General features: G+C 40.2%; 1 protein-coding gene across 3 annotated transcripts; it reads right to left on the bottom strand.

Moving 5' to 3' along the window:
• Nucleotides 1–2,600: 2,600 nt before the first annotated feature.
• On the bottom strand, nt 2,601–17,447 carry LOC135988387 (histone RNA hairpin-binding protein-like). 3 transcript variants are annotated; one of them, XM_065634319.1, is made up of 12 exons: nt 17,352–17,447; nt 15,196–15,312; nt 13,339–13,443; nt 12,478–12,597; nt 10,094–10,246; nt 8,658–8,795; nt 7,881–7,997; nt 6,702–6,809; nt 6,159–6,272; nt 5,761–5,874; nt 4,831–5,020; nt 2,601–3,949 (listed from the first exon to the last, which is right to left on the bottom strand). In XM_065634319.1, the coding sequence occupies exons 1-10, from the start codon at nt 17,411–17,413 to the stop codon at nt 5,769–5,771; spliced, it is 1,140 nt and encodes a 379-aa protein (XP_065490391.1). In that variant the 5' UTR covers nt 17,414–17,447; the 3' UTR covers nt 2,601–3,949; nt 4,831–5,020; nt 5,761–5,768. The 3 variants fall into 3 exon arrangements, with proteins under 3 accessions (XP_065490391.1, XP_065490392.1, XP_065490393.1); XM_065634320.1 differs by having other exon boundaries at nt 4,831–5,005; XM_065634321.1 differs by having other exon boundaries at nt 8,658–8,792.
• Between the last annotated feature and the right edge of the window lie 620 nt (nt 17,448–18,067).

The following is an 18,067-nucleotide window of genomic DNA, read 5'->3' as shown; positions in this document are numbered from 1 at the left end:
AACAAGGTAGAGGTCAGACAAGGGGCCCAGATCAGCAGAGTAAAAACTGCTGATTTTTCTTCTACCAGAGATCACTGCAGTATTGTATCATGATCTTGAAGGCCAAGAGGAAGCACCTGCTCAGTGAAGCTCAGGATTGCTCAGATGTGTTGAAGTTCCTCTCCATAGTGAATTCACAAAGCTCATCGCATGTTGTCTTGTTAGAAGTGGGAGAAATTCACTTTTTTTCCCCCAAAAAGGCACGAATACTATTCTAAGGCTGATTTTTTTTTCTTTTTTTTTTGCAAAGTAATGGCACACAATGGATTGATGAATAAACATAGACACTCACACTAACTTCCCAGCAAAACTAACAGCTTCAAAAGTGGAAAGACTCCTCCCTGCCAGTCTGCCTTGGCAACTGCACCAGGCCAGACCAAGCCTTCAGATAATAATTTGCAATAGCTTTTACAAATTAAACAGTTTGAAATCTCAGCAGCTAGCTTGCTTTCTATTGATTTTTTTTTTGCATTATTTTGCTCAACTCTTCAATGGTTTTACTTTTTTTTCCAATTTGTGAATAGACCATATTAAATTGTTTCACTTCTTCAAATTGCATCTGCATTCTCATTATATGTACATATCTCAAAGACTCCTGCTAAGCGTGTATTTGGAAATGGCATTTTAGCTGTTTAATAATACTTTTTGGGTGGAATGTCTACATACCTAGTGCTCCTGGCTGAAATCAGTAGAATTTTGAGAAGAGTTAAGGGAGAACTGTATTTGCTTTCCATCATGGCATGTTTTTTGCCTCAAAGGTTGTACACAGGTCCTGCACTTTTCTCCTCAGAGATTGCTGTTTTAGGGTGTCTCCAAAATGCCTGCCTCCAGGTGGTAACAGCCAGGCTGGATCTATGCTCAGTGACACACTAAAATCTGAAAATAGTACAATGTAAGGGATTTACCTTGAGAGTTCCTTTCCCCTTGCCTGGTCTTACCATAATTGTACAAACATCTTCTGTGTGGCACCTGCACAAACATCCATGCTCCTGCAGGAACGCTTGCTGTGCTCACACCTCTCCTTTCCCACACACCGCTGTGGAAAACAGAGCTGCATTCCCACACCAAGGATATGCTTCAAATTCTGCCTAGGTTCAAAACACGTACAAACTAACTCCATTTCCTCCAGCCTTGCTCTAAGATAAGATGACTTGAACAGCATGTTTACCTGCACACACCCACGCGAGCCAGAGCGAGGATGGCCTGGAAGCCAGGCAGTACTTTTAGCATAACACTACATACAAGTTAAATTCAGTCTATCCAGCAGAACTATCTGCTGTAACACAATGTAGGGGTTACAGCTGCCTTGAATCTTTCTGTCCCTGTCAGCAAGGAAAATCCTTCAGAAAAGCACTTTAACACCACAGTGGGAATTTCAGGAGGAAGAGGAGATAGTCTCATCACTGTGATCTCAAAGGAACAGTTTTAGAAGCAAACCAAAGTACACATAACCAGTGGCATTTCTGAACTGCTAGTGAAGGACTGTAATTGTACAAGCACAGATAGTGTATCATCTGTAAGGAAATTCTCCCAGTGGAAGTAAGCCAATAAAGATACATGTCACTTCTTGAAAAAAATTAAATCTGGCTGGTGAAGTTCACTTTGGCTTAACTACAAAATGAGCAGATTCCTGCAAAGTGGATTTAATTACAATAGGTAAAATTAATGGAAGACTATCAAATATAATCTGAGTGCCAGACTTCACCTTTGCTTACCTCAGTTGTAAACTCCTATGTCAAAAAGCCTTGGACAGATAAACAAGTGAATGGATGGATTGCATTCCAGTTTTAACTGCTCTATTTAGACTGATGAGGGAACTGTTACTAATTAAAAGACATTACAATGGTTCTACATCCAGTGGCAGCACTGCATGAAATGACTTTAGCAGATCTCAAACCTCATCTGCTCATTATCACTCCTTTCCTTGTGCTGGCATAGCTTGTCCAAACATCCAGAACCTGCCCAAAATTTAACTGCTGCAAGCAGATTCGTTATTTCTAGTCGAAGTATCTTCAATGGAGACATACAGGATCTTTTAAGGACTGCTGAATTACAAGTCTGATGGATTTGTGTCCATAAATCCACTTCAGGCCCTGTCCATCATAGACAAAAGCTTAAGGGATCCAACAGTTGAGCTTAAGTATTTAATGACAGCCTATTTCATGACTCACCCAACAGCTCCACCCTCACTGGGAAGACACCTTTCTCATGGCAGCTGTTCCCTTCCACTAGGTTACAATGCACTAAATACAAGTTCAAAAAAAGATGTCAAAATATAAACTGAGGGGATGGACACAACCCAAATTTTACTGTAAACTCACTTCAAGAGTTTGACTTAATCTCTGAAGAGTCCTCACTTTCTCCTTTTAGCAAGGGCTAAAACCAACAAAACAACAACAAAACACAAACCACAGCAAAAAAACCCCCAAACAACAACAAAGCACCACACTCTACAACAAATTCACACAAAAGGACTACTGAAGCCATATATTCCTTTTATAATGGAACTCTGACAAATTATAACAGCAAAAGCAGAGTAACAGGGATTTTTAAAGTCTTCAATTCTTCTGCATAAAGACAAAATGCCAGAAATGTAATGTATTCCTTTATTTACAATCATAATAAATACATGGAAGCATGCACACTGGAACAAGGTTCTAGATTTTACTTCTTTAAAAAGTGCTGTATAAATTTCCTCATATACACACACTGCATACTCTGCGGTGTGTGACTGAGCCACTCCTGTGATGGGACACCACTGAACACCATATGCCTGAGCACACCTGGAAAACACATTTTTGAAGGGACTGGGAAAAGTTCCTGAGGAAGCAGTTCACTTCCACTTCAGCAGCAAAACAGGCTTTTGGCCCTTGGCTACACTGCCAGCCCCACAGCGAGGCTGTGCTGTGTCACCGCAAGCGCTGCCATAGTTCTCCAGTGGCCTTGTGAAGAGCCAAACCGAATTCCTGAAAAGAGACAATTCCCAGCTCTAACAGACAGTTGTATCCCAGTACGTGCTACAGAAAATGCCACACGGATTGTGAGAAATTCTTGTAATGGACACATCAATCTGGTCTTAACTCCACTGTCACAATGGCCCGCCCTCTGACCTTCTGAGCACAGCACTAGTAGAGTAAAATAAAGGAGAGCACACCTCAACACCATCACAACCCTTAGCCTGGACACCCCATGCCCAAGAGCTGCTCCAAACCTGCAAATACTGCTGCTCGCCTCCAATTTCTGTAAGAGAAGGTGGCACTGAACTCACCCTCTTACGTTCTCAGCAGTGGGTTGGCTCTTTGGGTCAGGCTACAACATACAGAAAAGCAAAATCCAGCTATTTAGGCTGTTCAGCAACACAGCTGTTCATCTCCTTAAAGACAGGGAGTCAATTTTGATAAAACCATCTACCTTTCCCTTCTCTTCTCTCACTAGGCTTCGGCAAATGCTAGCTTAATACATCTTATCTCCGAACAGTAAATAAGCCAAATGGATGATCGCCCGATCCAAAAGCTAAGAACAGTTTAACAACTGGAGAAAGGCTAGAATTATCTACATTCTTTTGAAGCAGTTCTTCAGGATGCATGTACAATTCTGGGCCAGTGGAGAAAACATGGTTTAACTCCTTCATTTAAGGGGTGGCCATTCTTCAGTCTGACTCAATATTGGACCAATTCACCAGCATAATATTAGCACACTCTAAGTCGCACGATCTCCAAAAGGCAACAGCAGGATCCATCAACTGAAGTAGCCTTTACAATATGATGCACATCATCTGTTGATGCAGGTAAAGCAGAAACATTCTCAAAGGCTTTATGGAACATCCATCATCATTGTGGCACAGGCTTAACGAAAACTGAAGTTTTACACTTGAAGCAGAGCTTGCAGAAAATGATCTATTCTTAAAGATCTGGAGAAACCAAACCAAAAAGGTAGATATCAGCGACTTATAAATATGACCTATGTAGCAATTAACAACAAAATGTTTACTCTCTTAAGCTGTAGTGATACAGTAGTAGTAAATGTAACAGAGCATTGCAGATGGTGAGCTTAAAGCATGGCATCAAAAGACAAAGCCATATTGGCCGTACTAAAGAAAGTGCTACAGATAGTATGAGCGCTTTGAGAACTTAACTTATTGGAAAAAACAGAGTACTACATAGCCTGTATTGCTAAATTATTTGTCAAAGAGAAAATGAAGTAGTTGAGCTTGTCTTTCCAAACCCCTCATATCACCTTCACTTACACGTCTTTTAATAAAGACATTTTTCTCTCCATTCTAATTAACACATCCTTTCCCATATCTTAAGTGCCCTACTAAGGATTTTTCCTTTAAAAAGCAACCGGATACATTCAAACTTATAGACATTTAACGGGGCTCCAAATAGCAAGGTTTATTTTTCTGTTTAAGACAAATTTTCTTTTAGCAAAATGGTGGGTGGTATGGAATTCTACCTAATTCTATCTAGTTTTCAAGCAACATTCATTTTCCACAGATGGAAGTTCCTGCCATTTGAGAGAGCTCATCGCACCTAAAACACACAGTTAAAGACACTGTCTCTCCCAAATATAGATCTTTGCTTCCCAGGAAACCAATGTGTTGCTTCATAGAGACGCTATTTAATTCACTTTCTACATCTTATATGTCACAAAGATAGTTTTTCTGTTAGACTGAGTGATTATGAACCCATTGAGTTTACAACAAAGACAACTGCAAAGCAGCTAAATATCAACTGTGTAGAAGACCAGAAAGGCTCTTTTAGCTGTGATACAGAGACATGTTTCTTTTACCTGCACATTTCACATTATGTTGATTGCACATATGCTGACTGTAAATCTCTTCCTCTTTCAATGCACATTTTATGCAACTGCATCAGTTTTCCAAGACTTGATCTGCTGATCTCAGACGATATCCCTATTCTTCAAATCATTTTCTGCCACAGGAGAAAGTCCGTCTTCGATACTTCTATATACAGAGAGACTAGATATTTTCAAATACTGAATTAGCACTTTAGAAAAGCTAATCCATATTGTCTTATTCATGCTCAAAGAATTTAAATTAAAAACCAATAAAGTCAACAGGAAAAAACTACGATCAGCACAATTTTTTTAAAAGCTCTGTCTTTTCCTCATATTGATATAATTCCAAACCTACGTAATATAAAACTGATTGTATGCCATATTCTTAATACCACATTCTTAATTGGTTTTGTTATGCAAAATATTTCGAGAACCATGTTTCAGAGCCTGTATTAAATGTAGATCAAAGGTAATCATATCACACAGACCATGAGTTAAAAAAAAACCTTTGACTCAAGATATTACCATCCTATTAATGCATCACAAGAATCTACAGTCCAAAATAAAATTTTCATTGATATCATTGCAAATGCAAAGTTGTGACTTCATCACAAAAATATTAAGAGGCAGAAAAGCTGCTACTGGAATATTTTTTTTAAAACGGCACTTTTTGTTTGGGTGATAAAATACATTGTTTACTGGCCAAAGAGGTAAATATTTCAATTTACCAAGTCTGAAGTATTGGATGTTTTAATTAAGATGCTGCATTAAATACAAGAGGATGGGATAAAATACTAATATAATAAAGGAACAAAAAGAGAAATCAATCTGCTTGAACTGAACAGCTGGATTCTGTAGAATGATACTGCATACGGGCTACTGAAACAGAATGGGTAACATAAGCAGTCAGCATGAACTCACCTTAGTATTTAAATCTTTTTCCTCATTATTCTATCTTCAGCATTTGCACTTCCCCACCTCCTGTCAGGGTATTCCAACTGACGTCCTTCCAATAAACTGCTACAAAGTTTAAGCCTACAAATAAAATAAATTAAAAACCCCACTAAGTAGCTTTATTATGGTAAAGTTTTTATACGAAATACAGTTACAACCAACTATTTAATACAGATTATAACATGAGAACATAAGGACAGAATTTTACCACATAACAAATATTGGCCAACACATCCCTAAGAATAGTAAAACAAACAAATCTATGTTTTGTTATAAAAGCTTGGATTGAAATACAGTAATAAAGTAACCATGCTTCTAACTTAAAAGGCCAAAAAAGCCCCTGATTGAGAAGCTGCACTTTATACCTCTCCAGCCTGAAGTCTGTATCTCTGCAAGTTTTGCTGTCAGGCAGAAAGAAGTTGTTTTTTTTCTGTTTCTGATTGTTCCATCCTGAAGAACAACTGGCTGGAATTGGGTCACTGCATAAAAACAAATAGCTACTATTGTTGTCAGCTACAAAACAAGTTAATCTCTCAGGAGACAGAGAGGAAGCTTTCAGCTCCTAGGCTCAGGAAGTGAGAGGCTAGTGACAACCATGGGGATCAATTCTGTAAAATGTCATCACTTTCCATAAGACAAAGAGGGTGAAATGGGCTTAGCATCTTCCAGCATTACTTAATGGCAGAAGCAGCAGAAAGCAATAGATGGATAGTCAGACTGGAAAAAGCCAAGTAAACTCAAAGAACACAAGTAACAGCCAAACATACCACACACTGGAGGAACTTCAAAGAGAGAGGAAAAAAAAAAGTAGCATTAAACAGTGAAGGAAAAAATATTAAAAAAGCCAAGGACACCTTCAAAGCACAAGTAACAAACAGAAAAATCATCACATTCATTATGGTATTTACCTTGTTATTTCCATACCATGTTGTACTGTCATTACTTTGTCATTTTCACCAAAGGCTTCCGACTCTGAGCACTGTGAAAAAGCCTCCCGATGTCCTGACTCAGTAAGACTAGAAAGAAAATGAAAAGGTCTGAAACCATGAACCTTTGTATCACAGTTCCTCTTAATCCTTCTGAAGGGGGGTAAGTACAGATAAAAAAACCTCATCTGTATAAACATTTTTACTAAGGTTAGTGTGAAAAGTCAACTAAACCCCCAAAAAACTTAAATCATTATTCCAGTTTTTTTGTGGTTCTGACAAAACTTCGTATGGAGTTAAATCACGTACTCCTCTATGCAGCCTATCATTTCTTATTTATAGAAAGACGTCTTACACAGCAGCTGGGAAAGGGGGACAAAGGAAGTATGATTAAGACCAATCACTAGAGGAGCAGTTTAATTCCTAAAGAACTTAGAATAAAGAAGGTGTCAGCCTGAAAAACTCTACCTTTCTGCTACTTATTTTGAAGATTAACCTCCCTATGTCCCAGTATCAGGCTGAGTGACCAGCTCCTTGTTCCAACTAGCATTTTTTCCCATACCATGTTTCATAAGGCAGGGAAAAGCTTAATCAAAATACATAAAGCTTCTTTCACATACTTTCATGAACACACATTCTCTGTAATACCTGTAGCAAACATAACACGGCAATAATTAAACAGGCAGCAAGTTTCAGTATTCACTGTCAGACTTGTGACTGTGCCTTAGGCTCCATTCCTTTACCATAACATTCAACCACTTGTACACACTCTGTATGCCAAAAAGCAGAATGCAATGCACATGAAGAGGTATGGGGAATTACTATGGCAGACGCCTGACACTTTCAGAAATTACAGCCTCTGACATAGAAACCTGATTCCATGAGAAATCAAGAACACCACAGTGTTGCCTAAATCTACAAACAAAAAATAACCTATGTTGTGTCTTCTGACACTTAAGTTTCTTCACGTTTGCAGTGGACCACTGTAAATATTTGCTATCATACAACACAATTATTCTGACATTATTTCCTTTCCTCATTAAATTGCACACACATTTAGATAAAATTAAAGCTATTAACAAATGGAGGGATAAATACTAGACATATTCCAAAGGCAGTTCATAATATCAATGAATCTCCATATGGAGAATCATTTCATACCTTTCCAGTGTGTGGTACATATCCACATAATGGTTTTTGCTCTTTGAAACCACAGAGGAGTCAGAATTGTTTCTTCTTCTGCGCTTCCATACTGGAGAAGAATCGGGAGAAGAGGAACTACAAAAATAAGACAGATTTTACACACACAACGTTTTTCATCTCTTTGTAAATGCTTAGCAGAATTCTGCAAAATAATGGCACATGCTACAGAGGAAAACTTTTTTTTTTGAGGTACGAGTCTTCCGTCAGAGAAACACTGAAAAAGTGGCTCAAATTTTGGTAACCACTCCACTGTATTTTGGAAAGCAAACCCAGTCATAACCACAGAAGAAACTTGGAAGCAGAACCATTTTCAGCTCCCACACATTCCCCCAGACTGAGATATCTCAGTAAACAGGGAAGCGTGTGAGGCACTTTACTCTTAATCACTCCGCTCTTCTGCGGACAGGGTAACACTGTTAATTAAGTATGGTCACTCTTACTTCTGAAAAAGGTATCCTACTTTCAGCACTCACCAGTGGTTAAAGAAACCTCAGTATTCCACTGTGTAAACAGAGAAGCTAAAAAAATACTGCCTTTTTCTGTTGTTCATCATGCAATTCTATAACACTGGTAATTTTTCCACATTTAGTGCTTTGTACCAGTGATGTACCATTCAACAGCAAGTGACAAGCCCTCCCTCATTAAACATTTCCTAAAAAAACCCACCAAAACCTGACACCATCAACATGTATTGAATTATTTCAATAAGTTCATCAAAAAAGTTTTATCTGGTACCTCTCTGGTGTGTAGTCAGTCTGTCTGCATTCATCTTCACACTCACTTCTCTTTTGTTTTTCATCAAATAGAAGAGAACCAGAAACATCCTGATCTTTGCAGAACCACTCCTGGGAACTGCCTGAGGGTTCTGTGCTACTGAAAAAAAAAAAAAGAAAAAGGAGGAAAAAAAGAAAAAGGATATAAAACACTACCCATCTGGCTTACTGCTCCAAGCAGAAGACAGTTAAACTGCAGTAATAACTAACAGTCCATCTCACATGACATCCAAATGGTGCAAACAACTGCAACTTCCACCATAGGTCAATTACGACACAGCTAAATCTATCTACACAATGCAGCTCTAGAGCTAACAGAATCCCATTCTGTATGGGAATATAGTGCAAGATTGGTGAGGAGGTTAGTTAAATGTAAATATGCTCAAAGTGACTTGCAGCTGTCTGTAGAAAAAGCACATACATCACACTAATTGTTTTACTGACCTTGTGTGCTTGATGAGTAGAAACTATGTGTTAGATAACATAGGCCTGTGAGAAACTCTAGGCACCTTGTCACTATGTCTGTCTGAGATTCCTGCTTTGTTGTGAGCAAGAGCAGGAGGCTGCGCCTGCCTGAAGCCTTGAAAAACAGGCGAGCTCAGCAGGCCCAGTGATCTTCCAGCAGGGCTGAACGTACCAGCGCCTGCGTCCCCGCTTGTGTCACCTCTGCCTGGGAGCTTAGGTGCTACTTTGGAGGTCCCCCAGTAGAGAGGTAACTAAAATAAAACTTGCTCTTTGCAATGCATTCGTGGCCTCTGGCTCTTCTTGCGATGTGCCTGTGTGTGTGTACACACATTCACTCTTTTCCTCCTAGTTTACTAGTCCAAATCTTGTAAAGTATCAGGTGGTGTCAGTTAGCAGAGCTAGCCTTGTTACACAAATTCAAAGTTCTGAAAAGATTAAAAACCAAAATAACATCTTGAACACAGTAGCCACTCTCCTGCAGAGCACACTGAAACCTCTCTCTAATCCTCTCATACTTCTCAAATCCTGTAACATACTGCTATTGCAGGAGAAAGGTGGTTCCACTGACAACAGAAAAATGAAAGAGAAGTTATCAAGGTCAAGGAACAGTAATCACCAAGTTTCTGCTTCTGCTTATGGCTGTTGCTTTCTAGAAAAATAATTTTACCTTGTGCTGACTAGTGTAAACATACAGGGGAAGGGAGTGTACAACTGTAGGCAGACCAAATGCCTTCCTCCCCAAAGCACCTTATTGGAGATGAATTTAGACTAAATAATGATAATATCTTGAAGACTAACAGAATTCAAAAGGAAAACAAGGCATTCAAGGAGATTGCCATTTCTGAACCTGATCTCTTCCTCCCAGTTAGGAATGCTCTAGAATACAGACTCCTCCTGTGAAGCGAGATTCATGTATTGAATTAATTCACTCACACACACACTGGCTGCAGATCCCAGGTTTCTTCAGGAGGATCCCAGGCATGCAGTGCTATCTTCCACAGTCTGATCTGCTGGTCCCAGGATCTACGGCTGTACTTCTTAAATTTGTTGGGAGTTCTGGGGTGAACTCCTGGTATTCGCTGATTCCTGTAAATACACAGTAATATTTATTATTTCAGAACACGATTTTCCTTCTTTAAAAAAACAAAACAAAACACAGCACATCAGATCACACAAGCATGAGTGACCTAATAAATTAAATTTTCGTATTTTTAAACACTTAACTGAAATGAGTGTATTCTAAAACATCATCAAAACCAGACCACACAAGCAACAACTACCAATAACATGCTGAATCAGACCAGAGGTGTATTCAGTCCAGCACTCTTGACAGCTGCCAAAAGCAAATCCCTACTGCCCTTGGACATATACAAAACAGAAGCAGCATAACTCATACCCCTTCAACAGTATCCTAGCTTCCAGCTACTTCTATCTCAATTTTCCTGAGTCAGGTGCAGTTTCTTTGTAGTTATTATTGTACTGAGTCTGGCACGGATGGGGTTAACTTCCTTCATAGCAGTCCCTGCTACTGCTGCTTTCTGGATTTATGGCTAAAACAGTACTGATAACACAATTTTTGGCTGTTGCTGCACAGTGCTTGCACAGCTTCAAGGTTGTTTCTTTCTCCCACTCTGCCCCACTCCACCTCACAGCTATTAAGTTAAAGGTGAACAAGAAGTTGAGAAGGGAAACCGCTGGGACAGCTGACTCAAATTACCCAAAGAGATATTGCACACCATATAATGTCATGCTCAGAGGACAAAAAAAAAAAAAAGCAGGCAGAGGAATATGGGGAGGCATCTTCCATAGTAGTCCAGGCTCAGAGACTGCCAGGGCACCACTCTGTTGTGGGAGGCAGTGAGTGTTTGCATTTGCACCAGTTGCTTTCCCCCACGCTTTCTTCCCTTCACCTATAAAAACACCCTTATCTCAATCCGTCTGTTTTCTCACTTTTGCTCTTCCTATTCCTTCCCCATCCCACAGGGGAGAGGGAGTGAGCAAGTAGCTAAGTGGGTAGTTGGCTGCTGGGAGGGGTCAATCCACAAATATCTTCAGTGAACTTTTATTCCACAACTATCCATGCATTATTACAATGGGGACTGCTATAATTCTATGAGACATTTGTCTTTTGGGAGTACAGAAAACAAAGCACCACTACTCTCCAGGTAAAATGTAAACAACATGCCTTTTCCACTGAATCTACATAGGGCAGACACTAAAAAAAAAAAAACCACCACTGTCTGGGATCACCCAACGGCTGGAAGTGCTATTTCTCAGATGGCATCTCAAAGCTCCGTCCTGCCCACCAGATTACTGGAGAGCTCACTCAAACTGCACCTTCAGTACAAAATAATCCCATCTAGAGTCCTATCATACTGGAGTCAGCTTTAAGCCCACACATGGCAGGGAAGCATAATGTTTTAAATCACACGAAAGTACCTTGGTCTCAAATGGTTTCCCCTACCAGCTTCACAGATTGATGTACTTAGCCATAACACTTTTTGTAAGATAAAAAGATCCCTGCTAAGGAAAAAAGCGTTACTGAAGATGTGATCATGATATTGTGCAATATCGGTGATCATTTTTGGTGTCTGTTGTTGATTTTTAGTCATCCAGTCTAATCCTTAAGCTTTTCCTCAAAAACAAGCCTGCAGTGTCCACCACACTTGGCTGGCAATTTTCACAACAGATTCTTACAGGTTAAATCCATAGAAAGCAGGGAATTTTAAGTAGCAAGCCATGTGTAGAAAAACCTCTAAAATTAACCCTGAAAACAAAAAAACAAGAACATAGATGCACATCCAGACATTAGTACAGCCTAGCTTCTGAATCTCAACAGCTCTGCAGTAAGCGCAGGGGCTGGCTAAGAAATCTTAATTTAAGTGCCCCAATTTGCAGATTCTGAAGCCCAAAGCAGAATGACAGAGAAAGCAAGAAATCTAGGTTTTGATTTGTTAGTTATTGATGAATCGCTGAAGACTCGTTTCCCTTACCAATACTTAAATGCAAGGCTTTATTCAGTCCTCATTCAAACCGTCATTTCCTCATATCAATTAACTTCACACTGGCCTAGCAACAGTCACCAGAAGTATCACAGGGAGCTGATTAATAAGGAAGTCATTTAAAGTATGTTTGGTACTAGCAACAGCAATACACGAAGGGAACATTTAGCATTCAATTTTCCCTAAATTCACTTGTATGCAGAAAATACCTGGTTTCTCTAACAAAAAAAAATCAATTGATTCAAGTTTTCTTCAATTACTGTCCATGTAATTTTCAGGAACAAATAAGAATTTATTTGGAAATATGCAACTTACTTTGGAACTTCTTTAATGTATCTGTCATAAGCAAGGGTATTCTTTCCAAAATTGATCTGTTTCTGTCTTCTCCTCAGAACCACTTCATCTGTTTCCCTTTCTGCTGTATTAGTAGAATCTCTTGAACAAGAATTTAAAAATAAACATTAGAACTATGTTGAAAAGAACCTTAATGGCTCTACAACAATTTAAACACATACTCTAGAACTGAATGTATTGCTACTCTGATAGACAGGAAAAACAACTCTTACTTCAGCATTTTACGGAAGTGAAAGTTGTGCTAACCAAATGAATCATTATAACAAAGAGAGTAGGTTTTGCAAGTTCATGCAATTGCTCAGGCTGGTAACAAGTAAACATACACCTGAGGGTACCAATGCTGGAGCTGCTTTATTAGAAACTTATATATAGTCCTACAATAAGCAAATGAAATGACACAAGATTATTGCATGTATGTGTAACAACCTCCTAACATAAATATGAAAAAGCTTAAACTCAGTAAAACAAAGATGGGTAATATAAAGGAGGCTAGTTTGAATGATCTAATAGCCATTTCTCTCTATAAGCCTCAACAGCTGGTTTTGTTTGTTTTGTATCACTATCCAGTATTTTCTTTTATGGAAAGTTGTAATTAATTTGAAATTTAAGATGAAAAAGAAGAGAATCTGAAGTTATCATACAAGCAGCTTTTGAGATAAGACTTCTCAATGCTACTCTCTCCTTAAGGCTTCCTTCAGGCTTGATATGAAATGGCCGGGCGGTGCTTCAAATCTTCACTAATGCATGCAAACTAGCTGCAGATCATCAGATGGCTATTGCTAAAACCAACACAACGACAGTTGAGAATTATTCAATACATACTTCGTAATTTTTTTACGTGATGTCCTCATTGCTTTGTCTTCTTCAATTCTACCTTCCCAGTTGGGGCAACTAGAAAGAGGCCTGGGGTATTCTGGTCTTTTAGAGCTGGAAAATAATGAGAACTCAATATGAACATTTGATATTCACAACGTGGTTAGTGAACAAGACTTCAATAGTGGACAAAAACTGCTCCACAACTGTAACACCATGGGCATACTCCTAATCTATTTCAGTTCGAAGTTAAATGAATCAAAACATTTCAGCTCAAGATACCTTCAGCAGTGATGCGAGATCATCAGTTTTACTTTGCAAGGAAAGAAAATGGTCATGAAGTAAATTTCATGCCAAAACACAGACCTGACCAACTCTTAAAATTCTCCTACCTCAACCAATACAAATGCTTCTCTCTACTACTTAGGACCTTCTCAATACTGCCATTCCATCAAAGAGCACAATTCATGAAATTACTTGAGGTCAGAATCAGTCTAGTCACTGCTCTCTGTCAACAGCTACAGACTTTCTGAAGGACAGAGGAGATGCTTAAGGAACAGAAAAATGCCCATCACATCAGCAGAAGTAACATTTTGTCAGACACCATCATACCCCAACATATCATTTCAAGAATGTAAACTCTGCTGTATAAAGCCAAAGAGTGAGCCAGGAAGCTCCTAAACAATCAGCTGGATCACTTATGATCTCAGAGCAAAGAAACACTTATCAAGGTTCCTCAATAACTTACAAAAAATAAATGAAAAGTGTATAATACTGTAATATTCTGAAACACTGATAATTTCTTCTTTCAGTCTACTTCTTTCAATGCTAATACCTCAACACTTAACGTAAGTAATATAGAAGCAGATTTAGATTATAGTCTTACTTCCCTAAACAGTTTCACATCCACAGATGAAATTACTATCCCCACTGCCAATGCCATTTTAACACATTCCACACTAAGAAGGAATGTATCTACTCAGCAAAAGAGAAACACAAAATGCTGCTAGCACATCCAGTTTGATTCAAAATCATACTATTTTTCACGATGGCATCAAAGACATAGAAAGCACTCCTGAACACAATGAGATCTTTCCTAAGCTCCTCAAAAGATTCATTTATTAACTGATGCAATATTAAACACGCCATCAGAAATTACAATTGCCTTCCTATAGTGTGATACTCAGAAATGTATAAATTATATTTTAAAAAGTTTTCAAGTGTCCTCAGTAAACTATTTCATCTCTTATGTTCTACTCAGTTTTCTGCACCTATCCAAGCACTCACCACTTTTCATACTTCCTGTCAGACATTTAATATACCAATTCCAACCACTTCTTCCACCTGAGATCTTTAGTCTACAATATCCAAAAGAAAAGCAAACCACTCCTAGAACTACCTACCTATAAAATTTGATCTCATCTCAAATTATCTCCAGTACAAAAAAAACCCCAAAAGTATTTACTAAAAACTGTAGTACAGCTGAATATACCGAGTGCACTGTCAAGTGAAGAGAATCACTGCTTGCCCACACTTACACATAAAGATGTGTAAGCAAAGCATAAAAAGTAACAGCGCGCTGCCTCAATGGGAGTTTTATACCAATATTGATGAGTTCAGCAATAAAGGGCTTAAACGACTGTACCAGTATGTACCATTTCTCTCTTTCATGTGGAATACTTGCTAATATGTACTTCAATTAGCCAAACTCAATGGTCTACTTGCATGATGCAGGTACCATTTCCTAATTCTTATTAGAATTAGGAATTAGTATTATTAGAAAACATTTAATCACATCCAAGGTTTTGTTGGATTCCTAAAGAGTGCAAAGTGAAAATTTAAACAAACTTCACATTTATTCCTTACCTCTCCAGCCATTGGTCTAAATGTCTACATCGATATTCATCAAACACCAAAGAATCTGAATCATTCCAGCTTCTACATTCCTGTTCTTGATACCAGCAGTGTGGATATTGCACAGAACTAGAAAATAAGAATTCTCATCAGAAATCAAGTCACTGGTAGTCAGTGAACATTGCCTATACAAAACAAATACGGACAATCTGAGCATCACCATTTATAATTACAAAATGCTGATTTGGCACAGATATGTGATTTGCATCAGCTTACTCATTCAGTAATTCAGCAATTAAGACATCAGAATTTTAAAATAAACCATTGATACCTAGATAACAAGAGTACATGCTTCTCTATTTGCAAACAAAAAGAGGGGAAAAAACAACTGAGGAATGCCACCGGTGTTCATGGAACTGCTGAAACATGCCAACATTGATAGATCCTCTGTCAGCAACGCATTAGACACTTATATACCATTCTACCCAGCACTGAACTCGTGAGAGAGGCAAATACAGAAACATCATTCAACACAGGCGAACAGCATGTCTAAGGAGAAGCAGGTCAAATGTTTATGTGTAAACAAGTTTACACAGGATATTCTTCACCAGAAACTGCTGTGGAGTCCTCACAAGTAAGCATGGGACAAGGAGCTAGAGCAGGGTAATCGCAACATGCTGGAAAGACAGCCAGAGATTCCTTACGGATTAAGAGTTATCTGCATTTTCCTCATCAGTTCTGGTGGCTTTGACATCTTAAATGACAGGTTACCAAAGAAAACACCATCACAGCTCTACTAACATCACACCTGGCTTCTGGGCTAAGGACCACACCTGTCTGAGAGAATGACCCTATATTGCAGGCTGTACACAGTAAATATACTGTTCTGCATGTGCGAGTAAACTGTAAACATACCGCTCTGTATATGTGAGGTCTCTGCACTTTTTAAGTCAAAAAGTGAGACGGAAGGAAGGTTTTTGTTATTTTAACGCTGGATTAACAACCTCTGTTTTCTTTCCCTTCCTCCTCCCCCCAACTGGCTATTGGGAATCTCCTGCTCCCAGTGGGCTCAAAGTTACTAACACACCACAAAAAGCTTACTCCAAATCATGGATCTAGGCAAAAGGACACTTCCAACACATTCTGAGGGAACTGGTGCTGTTTAGCCTGGAGAAAAGGAGGCTGAGGGGAGACCTTAATGCTCTCTACAACTACCTGAAAGGATGTTGAAGCATAGAGGGCGTTGGTCTCTTCTCCTGAGTAGCAAGTGATAGGAGGAGAGAAAATGGCCTCAAGGGAGGGAGAAGGAGGTTCAGATTGGATATTCAGAAAAAATTCTTAATGGAAAGGGTTGTTAAGCACTAGAACAGTCTGCCCAGGGAAGTGGTGGAGTCACCATCCCTGGAGCTGTTTAAAAGGTGTATATGTGAGGCTCTTCAGGGTATGGTTTAGTGCTAGTTAGGTTATAGTTGGACTCAGTTATCTTAATGGTCAGTTCCAACCAAAATGATTTTGATTCAGACTTTGCAAAGGCAGTCAATGGATAAAACATTTCTCTAACTATCCTCAACAACAATTACTCAACTTAAAAGACGTAAAACAATTTTAAAAAAGGCACAACACCTAACATGTCTTAGGTACAACATTATTTGATAATCTAGGGAAAAACACTAACCATAAATCATGACGTTTGGAAATAGAATCACAGAATGTCCTGAGTTGGAAGGGACCCACCAGGATCATCGAGTCCAACTCCTGTCCCTGCATGTGACAACCCCACAGTTCACACCATGTGTCTGAGGCCGTTGTCCAGTCTCTTCTTGAACACTGTCAGGCTTGTGGCCGGGACACCTCCCCGGGGAGCCTGTTCAGTGCTCCAGCACCCTCTGGGGGAAGAACTTTTATCTAATGTCCAACCTAAACCTCCCCTGGGACATCTTCCTCCCCTGGCAAATATTCCAGCATTCCTTTAACTCCAGGGCTCCGCACTGCCGCCCACCTCAGCGCCAGCCTTGAGTCGAGCCCTGGTGACGGAAGCAGCCGCTGCAAGGAGCCTCCCTCAGCGAGGGCGCCCGCCCACACACCGCAGCCCCAGGAGCTCTACAGACGCCTTGAAGGAGCAATACCCGCTACGCCCCAGCCACCCGGCCCCCCGCGGTAGCTCCCACCTGCGCGGCTCCCCCGGCTCCCCGCCGGCGTGACACAGCAGCTCCCGCCGCCCGCCGGACATGGCCGAGCAAAAGCGCCTCCAGCACCGCGCAATATGGCGGCGACCCCGCCTCCCGAGGGGAGGGAGCGGCGGGCAGCGCGCGTGCGCGGCGTTCCCGCCCAGCGGGGCGAGGCTGCGCATGCGCACAAGCCCACAGGCAGAGAACTGGGCGAGGGCTGAGGGATGGGAGAGTTGGTAAAGACGGAGGGAAAATATGTTCTTTCTGCTGAAAAGCCGATCGGGTTTTACAGAGGGAGGCCGGAAGGCGTTGCGTCCTGCAGCCGAGGGCGCTGTGAGGCGGCAGAGTGCAGCTTCCCTCCCGGGAAGGGCACCATTTCCATGCGGGCTTGTCCCTCACCCAGCGCGGGGGGGGGCGCGGATTCCCCGGCCCGCTCCGATCGCTAATCGGCAAAAAACCAGCCCCGATACCGGTGCGTTATCTCGCTTATTAGCCAAGGGTTTGGTTTTGGCCAAGTTAGTCTTCTGCTAGATGTGGTGAGATAAACCGCCTCAGCAAAGAGGGGCTGGTAATCACCACAATGTACACTCTAGAGAAAGGTGTTCCACATTTCATACCGTTAGTGGCATTCACTGCATCCTTCTATTGCCTGCACTTGTTAACATATCTAAGCAATGCCACAATAACAAAAAAAAAAAGTTTTATACAGGACACAT

This window comes from Caloenas nicobarica, chromosome 4, assembly GCF_036013445.1.
Source record: "Caloenas nicobarica isolate bCalNic1 chromosome 4, bCalNic1.hap1, whole genome shotgun sequence".
NCBI lineage: Eukaryota > Metazoa > Chordata > Aves > Columbiformes > Columbidae > Caloenas > Caloenas nicobarica.
The sequence above is the reverse complement of the archived record's forward strand: the minus strand, read 5'-3'. Positions and strand labels throughout refer to the sequence as shown.